This window comes from Giraffa tippelskirchi, chromosome 2 (genome assembly GCF_054371585.1).
Source record: "Giraffa tippelskirchi isolate mGirTip1 chromosome 2, T2T-mGirTip1v1.2.pri, whole genome shotgun sequence".
In the NCBI taxonomy this organism is placed as follows: domain Eukaryota; kingdom Metazoa; phylum Chordata; class Mammalia; order Artiodactyla; family Giraffidae; genus Giraffa; species Giraffa tippelskirchi.
Genome location: NC_137276.1, coordinates 164,571,955 through 164,584,389, shown reverse-complemented (window position 1 = coordinate 164,584,389; position 12,435 = coordinate 164,571,955). Strand labels below are relative to the sequence as shown.

Genomic DNA, 12,435 nt, shown 5'->3' with positions numbered 1-12,435 from the left:
ATCCAAACCCATGTTCATCGAGTCGGTGATGCCATCCAACCATCTCATCCTCTGTCGTCCCCTTCTCCTCCTGCCCCCAATCCTACCCAGCATTAGGGTCTTTTCCAATGAGTCAACCCTTCGCATGAGGTGGCCAAAGTATTGGAGTTTCAGCTTCAACATCAGACCTTCCAATGAACACCCAGGATTGATCTCTTTTAGGATGGATTGACTGGATCTCCTTGCAGTCCAAGGGACTCTCAAGAGTCTTCTCCAACACCACAGCTCAAAAGCATCAATTCTGCGGCGCTCAGCTTTCTTCACCATCCAACTCTCACATCCATACATGACCACTGGAAAAACCATAGCCTTGACTAGACGGACTTTTGTTGGCAAAGTAATGTCTCTGCTTTTAAATATGCTGTCTAGGTTGGCCATAACCTTCCTTCCAAGGAGTAAGCGTCTTTTAATTTCATGGCTGCAGTCACCATCAGCAGTGATTCTGGAGCCCAAAAAAATAAAGTCTGACACTGTTTCCACTGTTTCCCCATCTATTTCCCATGAAGTGATGGGACCAGATGCCATGATCTTAGTTTTCTGAACATTGAGCTTTAAGCCAACTTTTTCACTCTCCTCCTTCACCTTCATCAAGAGGCTCTTTAGTTCTTCTTCACTCTCTGCCATAAGGGTGGTGTCATCTGCATATCTGAGGTTATTGATATTTCTCCCAGCAATCTTGATTCCAGCTTGTGTTTCTTCCAGCCCAGCGTTTCTCATGATGTACTCTGCATATAAGTTAAAGAAGCAGGGTGACAATATACAGCCTTGAAGTACTCCTTTTCCTATTTGGAACCAGTCTGTTGTTCCATGTCCAGTTCTAACTGTTGCTTCCTGACCTGCATACAGGTTTCTCAAGAGACAGGTCAGATGGTCTGGTATTCCCATCTCTTTAAGAATTTTCCACAGTTTATTGTGATCCACACAGTCAAAGGCTTTGGCATAGTCAATAAAGCAGAAATAGATGTTTTTCTAGAATTCTCTTGCTTTTTCGATGATCCAGCGGATATTGGCAATTTGATCTCTGGTTCCTCTGCCTTTTCTAAAACCAGCTTGAACATCTGGAAGTTCACAGTTCACGTATTGCTGAAGCCTGGCTTGGAGAACTTTGAGCATTACTTTACTAGCATGTGAGATGAGCGCAATTGTGCGGTAGTTTGAGCATTCTTTGGCATTGCCTTTCTTTGGGATTGGGATGAAAACTGACCTTTTCCAGTCCTGTGGCCACTGCTGAGTTTTCCAAATTTGCTGGCATATCGAGTGCAGCACTTTCACAGCATCACCTTTGAGGATTTGAAATAGCTCAACTGGAATTCCATCACCTCCACTAGCTTTGTTCGTAGTGATGCTTTCCAAGGCCCACTTGACTTCACATTCCAGGATGTCTGGCTCTAGGTGAGTGATCACACCATCGTGATTATCTGGGTCGTGAGATCTTTTTTGTACAGTTCTTCTGTGTATTCTTGCCATCTCTTCTTAATATCTTCTGCTTCTGTTAGGTCCATACCATTTCTGTCCTTTATCGAGCCTATCTTTGCATGAAATGTTCCTTTGGTATCTCTAATTTTCTTGAAGAGATCTCTAGTCTTTCCCAATCTGTTGTTTTCCTCTATTTCTTTGCACTGATCGCTGAGGAAGGCTTTCTTATCTCTCCTTGCTATTCTTTGGAACTCTGCACTGAGATGGGAATATCTTTCCTTTTCTCCTTTGCTTTTTGCTTCTCTTCTCTTCCCAGCTATCTGTAAGGTCTCCTCAGACAGCCATTTTGCTTTTTTGCATTTCTTTTCCATGGGGATTTTCTTGATCCCTATCTCCTGTACAATGTCACGAACCTCTGTCCATAGTTCGTCAGGCACTCTGTCTATCAGGTCTACTCCCTTAAATCTATTTCCCACTTCCACTGTATAATCATAAGGGATTTGATTTAGGTCATACCTGAATGGTCTAGTGGTTTTCCCTACTTTCTTCAATTTAAGTCTGAATTTGGCAATAAGGAGTTCATGATCTGAGCCACAGTCAGCTCCTGGTCTTGTTTTTGCTGACTGTATAGAGCTTCTCCATCTTTGGCTGCAAAGAATATAATCAATCTGATTTCGGTGTTGGCCATCTGGTGACGTCCACGTGTAGAGTCTTCTCTTGTGTTGTTGGAATAGGGTGTTTGCTATTACCAGTGCGTTCTCGTGGCAAAACTCTATTAGCCTTTGCCCTGCTTCATTCTGTACTCCAAGGCCAAACTTGCCTGTTACGCCAGGTGTTTCTTGACTTCCTACTTTTGCATTCCAGTCCCCTATAATGAAAAGGACATCTTTTTTGGGTGTTAGTTCTAGGAGGTCTTGTAGGTCTTCATAGAACCGTTCAAAGAGATGAAATACTGAGACTTGCGACAACATGATAAACCTCAAAAGTATATATAAGCTAACTGCCAGCCCACATACTACTGTATGATTCCATTTACAGGGTACCGTGGAATTACTGGGGATTTGGTTCCAGACCACTGCAATAAAGTAAATACCACAAAAAACTGAGTCACAAGAACTTCTTGTTTCCCAGTACATATAAAAAATTATACTTACACTATACTGTAGTCTATTAAGTGTGCCACAGTATTATGCCTAAAAAAAAATGTACATACCTTACTTTAAAAATACTTTATTGCTAAAAAAATGCTAACCATCACCTCAGTCTTCTAGGCATTGTGATCTTTTTTCAATAGTACCATCAAAGATTACTGATCACCATAACAAATACAATGATGAAAGAGTTTAAAATATTGTGAGGATTACCAAAATGTGACACAGAGACACAAACTGAGCAAAGGCTGTTGAAAATAAGGCACCGACAGACTTGCTCAATGCAGGGTTGCCACAAATCTTCAATTTGTAAAAAACACAGTATCTGTGAAGCATAATAAAGTGAACTGTAATAAAACGAGTTATGCCTGTATGTGAAATGTGTGGGAAAGGCAAATTTATAATATATTTACAGCAAGTAGATTAGTGGTTGCTTGGCGTATATGATGGGGTATGACTGTGAATGGACATGAGATTTCTCTTTAGAGTGATAGAAACGTTTTTCTAAAATTAATTATTGTGATGATTGTTCAACTCTAAATTTTCTAAAATTCACTGTACACTTAAATGAATTTTATAGTATAAAATTATACATCAATAACCTATTAAAAACTGCAGGCACACACTAATCTGTTAAAAACTGTATACACACACACACACACACACTTGGGGGCACGTGCACAAGGAAATTCAAGAACCTATAAAAAAAAGTTTATATTTGATAATGTGGAAGTTTAGGTATTATTTTTATTTATTAAATTTTTTATACAAGCTGCAAAGTACTACATTAAAAAACCAAAATGTTCTCTCAAGCTCATTAACAAAAATGTTAGTACAAATAAAAGTTTCTTTTTTTTCTTAGTTGAAATATAGTTGATTTACATATTGCGTTAGTTTCAGGTGTACGGCAAAGTTATTCAGTTGTAAATATATATTTTTTCAGATTATTTTTTATTATAGGTTATTATAAGATACTGAATATAGTTCCCTGTGATGTACAGTAAATCCTTGTTGCTTATCCATTTTATGTATAGTAGCTTGTATCTGTTAATCCCATACTCCTAATTCATCCCTCCTCCCCTCATTCCTTTTGGTAACCGAAAGTTTGTTTTCTACATCTGTGAGTCTTATTTCTGTTTTGAATACAGATTCATTTGTCACAGAGTTTCTGATTCAGGATTAACCATCATCCTACCTTGTCACTTAGAGGTGGTCGATTCATAGGACTAATTCCTTTTCGAATTCCAGTTGCTTTCCTAGCTGCAAGGCCAGTGATAACTCCATAAGGACGTCTCTTCCCAGGCATCACTCTTCCTCTACGGCTCAGACTACTCTTACCAAAACCTGTAGGAGAAGAGGAAAAAACAATCTAAGAATCAACTGAGTAGCACACAGGTCACAGGATATTGTATTTCTTAAGCAGGGTGGAGTACATGAGACTTTTTCATTTATTGTTATATAATATTTATTTTATTATTACTATATTTTATAAGCTGCATTGAAAAGGGTTCTGCTGCTGTAATGGACTGCAAAGGACTAGAGGATTCTTACATTTCCTCCTAGTTATCTTCTCTTCAGAATTACTCTCAACAAAGAGAACAGTCTCAACTTTCCCTGTGCAGCTGCTAACCACATATGCTTATTGAGTACTTGAAATATGACTAATCTGAATTTAGATTTAACAAAAGAATATATAATATTTCATTAATAATGTCATTAATCATACATTATAAAGATACTTCAGATGTACTGAATTAAATAAAATACATTATTAATAGGTATCTCACACTTTAATTGTTTGGTGGCACTGATTTAGAGTGGAATCACTATCTCCTATTTACTTACTATGCTGCAATCTGGGTTCTTTGTTTTCAGTCTTACTGTATTCCAACTGCTTTTGCTAAGGTCTGCAGTAAACTCCAATGAATATTTTAATCTCTGCGGCACATGACATTACTGACTTCACTCTTCCATTATGTATCTTACCTATTTAAACACTCATTTTCTAATTATGAAAAAGTAAACATGTTCAACTGCAGAAATCTTAAAAACATATGAAGTATAAATAAGAATATAAAAGTCACCACCATTATTAGGCCACCACTTAGAGATAACAACTACTAACATTTTACATTTTTCTAATATTTTACTTATACACATATATTTCAAGTTAACACTTTTAGATTCAACTGTTTCTAAGCAACTCAAAAGACTACATTGCATGAGGTAATTTACAATTTTGTATTACCATGGACCCAGAAAGCAAACCGAGTCAATCTTCCAGCAAGCATATTTCACACTCAAAATACTCCTTTGTAGTCTATGTTAACACTGTACTGTGAATATTGTGAACTACACTAGGTAACAACTGTGATACTGGCCATCCTTAATTCTAATGTCTTTAATATTCATACTAATCATTTCAGTTACTTCTAGCATTACTCTACCATAAATGACATTACAATAACACTATAGATAACACATTTTTATACACATCCATGATCATTTCTTCAATATATAAATTTCCAGAGGTCAAAATGCTGTATCAAAGAGTAAAGCAAATTCTTAAGGATTTTGATTCTTTTGGTAAAAAAATCTCCTCCAGAATGACTATATTTATGTATATTTCCAGGAACATAAGGATGCCCATTTTTCTACATCATTGACTACTTTGACTATTATTCTTTTTAATCTTTACCACTTTATGTTTGAAATAAAAAAAAAACTCATCACATTTGGTAGTTAACTAGCAATAATGAACACTTCCCATGTGGTTTTTTTTTGACTATCTTTCATTCCCAAACTGCCATGTTCATTCATAAATTACTATTTATGAATAGTAAGTAAATAGTAATTATTTTTTCAAGGATTGATATCTTTACAATATCCAGAAATGTGCTGTCTTTCCACTCATTCAAGTCTTCTTTGGTCACTAAATTGGCACGGTAAAGTTTCAAGCTTTTTCTCCCATAGGTCCTGTACAGTTCTGATTCAATTTATTACAGGTATTTCATATATGTTATTAATCTCAAAAAAGATCCCTTTCTATTAATAATTTTCATATTGTCATTCCTGGGATTACAGAAAGCTACTAAGGTTTCAATGAATAGCTTCTAATCAGCTATCTCACTGAATTCACTTATTAGTTCTAATAGTTTTTCAAATTATTTTCTTGGGATTTCTGAGTGACAATCATGTTACTCACAAATAATGCTATCTTCTTCCTTCCAATAATTACACCTCGAATTCTGTTACTTCTTAATGCAATGGCCAGAAATTCCAGAGGACTATGCTAAGTAACAACTGTGATATTGGCTATTCTTAATTATAATTTGCGGGGGGGGGATGTCTTCAAAATGGAATCCTGCATAATACTATACACCTTCAATGTGGTAACAGGTCTAACAACTTGCTTCATAGTCAAACTAAATAAAATAGTTAACTATAGGATTTCTCAGGACTAATGTGTGTGTCATTCTCAAATATATAATTCCATAATGCTTTTTTGCGGTGTACCAATTTTGAGACCAGAATTCAACAAGGCAATTAGAAAAACCTGTTAGGATGGTTGAACCATTTACGAATTCATTGCCTTTACTGCCCACTTCCGTTACTGGAACATTTCTCTTACCAGTTGGCTTAATGTTAAGCTTTGTCAGCAGAGGGCGCTGCAGGGACTCTAGAAGCTTTTCTTTAAAGTTCTAGCGTGCAACTCAAGGTTTGTTTCTGTGGCAAAGGACAGTCAGTGGTACTCATTATCCCTTCCCCTCAAGCTAAGACTACGGTGAGGCAAGAGAGGTGCCTAAGGCATAAAATTTGAGAATGAATGACACCTTAAATTTTAGGCCCTAGGTATCTATCTAGATCTAGACCTAGGTATTACTCTAATTCTGACCCTGCTCATCCTCCAGTAAATTAAAGCCCCCTCATCCCTACAGACCCCACTCCACGACTGACGCGACTTAGCAGCAGCAGCAGCATCCCTACAGATCACTTCCCAGTGAATTCTCTCTGCATGGCAACTCAGTATGGTAGGGAATTCATGTATATTTGTTCCTTTTTGGGTGCTCTGCCTTAGGACTAAAAGTAATGATCTTATTACTTTTATAATCAGCAAAAAAGCAATAGAGATACAACTTTTTAAAGTATCAGGATCAAATTGTTGCTACTCTATGTGTGATTTCCTTCTAGAATTGCAACCAAATGAAGATCAAGCCTGTTGGGGAAGTCTCTAGTTCAAATTAAACCTGTAACAACTTGCTATTTTTATTTGTATTAAATAATGAAGCATCTACTACTGTGCTAGGCACTGTTCTGAGTACTTAACTTGATGAAGCTGATGCTAACATCTCAATTTTGCAAGTAAAATAAGGCAAAGAATAGTGACTACCCAGAGGTCACAGTTAGAAAATGGCAGAGCCCTGATCTAAGTGCAAGTTTATGTGGCTCGAAAAACTGAACACTTTTCCAAACAATTAAAGAATAATAAAAGGCAGAATATAATCTGGTACATTTCCAAAGAGAAAAAAAAACAGCTATGACAGAAAAGGCAGGCTCTGAGCTAGCTACAAAACACAAACGATGTGAATAAGGAATAAGGCAAACAGTGACAAGTACAATACAAAGACATAGGCAAGCACAGTGTACTGAGAGACAGTCTAGAGAAAGGATAAGAAGTGAATGGATGTGGGAGGCACAAATAAGAGGGCTCTAAATGGGGATAAATCCTTATTTGCAACATCTAGTCTTTTAGACGGAGAAGGCAATGGCACTCCACTCCAGTACTCTTGCCTGGAAAATCCCATGGACGGAGGAGCCTGGCAGGCTTCAGTCCATGGGGTCGCTAAGAGTCGGACACGACTGAGCGACTTCACTTTCACTTTTCCCTTTCATGCACTGGAGAAGGAAATGGCAACCCACTCCAGTGTTCTTGCCTGGAGAATCCCAGGGACGGGGGAGCCTGGTGGGCTGCCGTCTATGGGGTCGCACAGAGTCGAACATGACTGAAGTGACTTAGCAGCAAATGGGGATAAAGACTATACTTGAACAGGAATTGAGGGGGTCATGGAATTCATGATTAGATTATATCAGTCTGGAAGCAGTATCTTATACTGAATGGAAGAAAGACAGAAGACAGTGAAACCGTTCTGGATGCTATTGCAACACTAAAACAACATGATAAGGGACTGGGAGAGGAACAAAGAAATCTGAATGTATTCCAAAAGAATGAGTGAATTAGTACAACAAAGAGAAAGTTTAAAGAGAGCAGGAATCCATTATTATACCAAAGTTTGAGGCTTAGATGAGAAAGACTCATGAATAAAATCTCATTAACAAGAATAAAAAGAGGTGGAGAGGGAAGGATTGGGAATTTGGGATTAGCAGATACAAACTAGTACATATACGATGGATAAACAACAAGGTACACTACTATATAGCACAGGGAACTATATTCAATATCCTGGGATAAACCATAATAGAAAAGAATATGAAAAACAATATATATATATATTACTGAGTCACTTTGCTGTACAGAAGAAATTAACACAACATTGTAAATCAACTATACTTCAATAAAATTAAAAAAAACACAAATAAAAGGAGATTCTATTTCTAGGTGCTTTCTGACTATTACAGTCACTGTTCCCATTCTCATCACCCTTTCTTTCTACAATCTCTTATTTCTTTATCAAAAGCTTCTTCTCCTTTATCTTCTAACAAGCCTAGATCATCCCTTTCTTCTCCTTCCTTTTCTACCTTTGAACAAACTTCACTAGCTCTATCTCAGTTTTAGCAACTGTTCTATTTTTCACCCTTTCATTGTCATGTTTCATGTAATAGTCTTTTCTCAGTTTTCATTCATTTAGCCCCTTTACAAACTTCTCTTGTCTTTACAGAGTACCTTCATTCTCATTACTTCAACTACTACCTCTATGAAGATCCTTTCACATTTTAAGCTTCACCAGAACAGCAACTGAACTCTAGTCATGAGTTAGAGGGACATATGGAACTTTAAAAATATCCACATCCTACTTCTGCAGATTCTGGTTCAGTAACAATGGAGTGCAGCCAGTTCACTTCAGTCAGTTCAGTTCAGTCGCTCAGTCGTGTCCAACTCTTTGCAACCCCATGAATTGCAGCACGCCAGGCCTCCCTGTCCATCACCAACTCCCGGAGTTTATCCAAACTCATGTCCATCAAGTCGGTGATGTCATCCAGCCATTTCATCCTCTGTCGTCCCCTTCTCCTCCTGCCCCCAATCCTTCCCAGCATCAGGGTCTTTTCCAATGAGTCAACTCTTCACATGAGGTGGCCAAAGTATTGGAGTTCCAGCTTTAACATCAGTCCTTCCAATGAACACCAAGGGCTGATCTCCTTTGGGATGGACTGGTTGGATCTCCTTGCTGTCCAAGGGACTCTCAAGAGTCTTCTCCAACAACACAGTTCAAAAGCATCAATTCTGCGGCGCTCAGCTTTCTTCACCGTCCAACTCTCACATCCATACATGACTACTGGAGAAATCATAGCCTTGACTAGACAGACCTTTGTTGGCAAAGTAATGTCTCTGCTTTTTAATATGCTATCTAGGTTGGTCATAACTTTCCTTCCAAGAGGTAAGTGTCTTTTAATTTCATGGCTGCAATCACCATCTGCAGTTATGTTGGAGCCCAGAAAAATAAAGCCTAACACTGTTTCCACTGTTTCCCCATCTATTTCCCATGAAGTGATGGAACCAGATGCCAAGATCTTAAGTTTTCTGAATGTTGAGCTTTAAGCCAACTTTTTCACTCTCCTCTTTCACTTTCATCAAGAGACTTTTTAGTTCTTCTTCACTTTCTGCCATAAGGGTGGTGTCATCTGCATATCTGAGGTTATTGGGCAATCTTGATTCCAGCTTGTGCTTCTTCCAGCCCAGCGTTTCTCATGATGTACTCTGCATATAAGTTAAATAAGCAGGGTGACAATATACAGCCTTGACGTACTCCTTTTCCTATTTGGAACCAGTCTGTTGTTCCATGTCCAGTTCTAACTGTTGCTTCCTGACCTGCATACAGGTTTCTCAAGAGACAGGTCAGGTGGGCTGGTATTCCCATCTCTTTCAGAATTTTCACAGTTGTGATCCACAGAATCAAAGGCTTTGGCATAGTCAATAAAGCAGAAATAGATGTTTTTCTGGAACTCTCTTGCTTTTTCGATGATCCAGCGGATGTTGGCAATTTGATCTCTGGTTCCTCTGCCTTTTCTAAAACCAGCTTGAATATCTGGAAGTTCACGGTTCACGTATTGCTGAAGCCTGGCTTGGAGAATTTTGAGCGTTACTTTACTAGCGTGTGAGGTGAGTACAATTGTGCAGTAGTTTGAGCATTCTTTGGCATTGCCTTTCTTTGGGATTGGGATGAAAACTGACCTTTTCCAGTCCTTTGGCCACTGCTGAGTTTTCCAAATTTGCTGGCATATCGAGTGCAGCACTTTCACAGCATCACCTTTGAGGATTTGAAATAGCTCAACTGGAATTCCATCACCTCCACTAGCTTTGTTCGTAGTGATGCTTTCCAAGGCCCACTTGACTTCACATTCCAGGATGTCTGGCTCTAGGTGAGTGATCACACCATCGTGATTATCTGGGTTGTGAAGATCTTTTTTGGACAGTTCTTCTGTGTATTCTTGCCACCTCTTCTTAATATCTTCTGCTTCTCTTAGGTCCATACCATTTCTGTCCTTTATAGAGCCCATCCTTGCATGAACTGTTCCCTTGGTATCTCTAATTTTCTTGAAGAGATCTCTAGTCTTTCCCATTCTGTTGTTTTCCTCTATTTCTTTGCATTGATCACTGAGGAAGGCTTTCTTATCTCTCCTTGCTATTCTTTGGAACTCTGCATTCAAATGGGAATATCTTTCCCTTTCTCTTTAGCTTCAATTAATGTTGAGAACTAAAACTAGACACAGGAATTTTCATCTTTCTTTTGAATCTACAGCCCAATTCCTTCATGAATTTCTTTCACAGATACATCCAGTTGCCTAAATTAATTTCTGCAGTCACATCACTTACACGAAGATTTGAGGGATTTTCTAGAAAATATCTTATCACAAAGTGCATGCAATCCTGTTACTGGCTCCTTTTCAAATTGGCACACAAATTTTCCCTCTCTCTTTTACATCTAAAAGAGACAGCATTCTCAACCTTTTTGGTCTCAGGACCTTTTCATACTCTTTAAAAATTACTGAGGATCCCAAAGAGCTTTTCTTTCCATGGATTAATGCTTACTGGTATTTAGCATACTATAAGAGTGGTATGCTGGTGGCTCAGTGGTAAAGAATCTGCCTGCCAATGCAGGAGATGAGGGCTCAATCCCTGGGTCTGGAAGATCCCCAGGAAAAGAAAATGGCAAACTGCTCTAGTATTCTCACCCGGGAACTCCCATGGACAGAGAAGCTTGGTGGGCTACAGTCCATGGAGTTGCAAAAAGCCATGGACATGACTTAGGGACTAAAAATAACAACAAGAAGCCACACTACAAATGAAAACTAAAACATTTAATAACGATGCTATTTTAAAGCTCACTAAATGTAGGGCAAAAAACATTTTTTAATGAAAAACAACTATTATTTTCCTAAACAAAAATATTTAATAAGAAGAGAGGCAGTGATTTGCATTTTTGCAAATCTTTTTAGTGTGTGGCTTAATAGGAAATTTTCTGCTTCTGCATCCAATCTGTTTGATCATATGCTGTGTAGATTTTGGAAAAGTCCACTGTACATTCATGAGAGAATAAGACTGAAAACACAATTAATGTCTTACCATTATTATAGAAATAACTTTGACTGTTTACACCCCTTGAGTCCTGGGGATTCCCTAGGATCTCTGGACAACACTTTGATAATTGCGGTTGTATAGTATTCCATCCCTGAAGGACATTTAGGTTGTTTGTACAAATATGCACTGAGTGATTAAATTACATTTCAGGAATAGAATTGGGAAAACTTGATTCTCTTATGTGTTCAGTCATCAAAAATAAATGATTATTTGCTAAGGGCTCTCTGTTTATTCTGTTACCTCAAGCTAACATTCTCACTGACATTACAATGTGGAAATCTGAACTTATCCAAACCAATCAGAGCTTAAGAAAATCCCGTATCTCTCTGAACATTCAGTGACAGGAGCAGCTGTTCTATTTTAGGCCCTGTCACATGGAAGTAGAGAACATACAAGCACAAATTCAATCTTAAAAGATCCTAAGGCACTTGCAGCTCTTTAGCTCAATGCTCAGATCATAATCTCTGTAAAAGGAAAGCTTTTCTGATCCTTCATGAATGAGATCCTATTTCACCTTATTGATTAAATCACCACTGATTATCTTAGGACAAAATGCCTATCTAAAAATCCTATAGTACAATCAGAATTTCTCTTATGATATTTCTCAACTCAAATGTTTTTCACCTTATCTCTGTCACCAGAAGTTCCTTGAAGTAAAAGACTGCATCTTTACAAACCCCAACAAGCTGGTCAGTTCAGAGCATTTATCAAGTATTTAACAAATGATTTAGCATAAACAAATGTATTTCTGGCTTCTATGAACTCTAAAGTTATTTTAATATAAATCATATTTTAATATAAATCATATTTAAACATGGTATGTTGAGTAACATTTCTAAGAAACCTCTAAATATAAATCACTGGAATTAAATATCAATTTTCTAGAGCGAAATACCTGTCACAAGATTTATTCTTTTGAGTCTGGCTATCCAAGAAATTAGGGAAGAATAAATTTTTCTGTACAGTCTAATTTTAGTTATAGGTATATGTTGAGGATATGTTGGCATATCAGCT

The 12,435-nt window shown here is 37.7% G+C and overlaps 1 protein-coding gene across 5 annotated transcripts in view; it reads right to left on the bottom strand.

Moving 5' to 3' along the window:
• FYTTD1 (forty-two-three domain containing 1) overlaps positions 1–12,435 on the bottom strand; it is a 35,432-nt gene that overhangs the window by 17,316 nt on the left and 5,681 nt on the right. For all 5 annotated transcript variants that reach the window (XM_081571622.1, XM_081571624.1, XM_081571626.1 and 2 more), the window contains exon 3: positions 3,802–3,950. In XM_081571622.1, the coding sequence (XP_081427748.1) occupies positions 3,802–3,950 (149 nt within the window). The remainder of the gene's footprint in view (positions 1–3,801; positions 3,951–12,435) is intronic.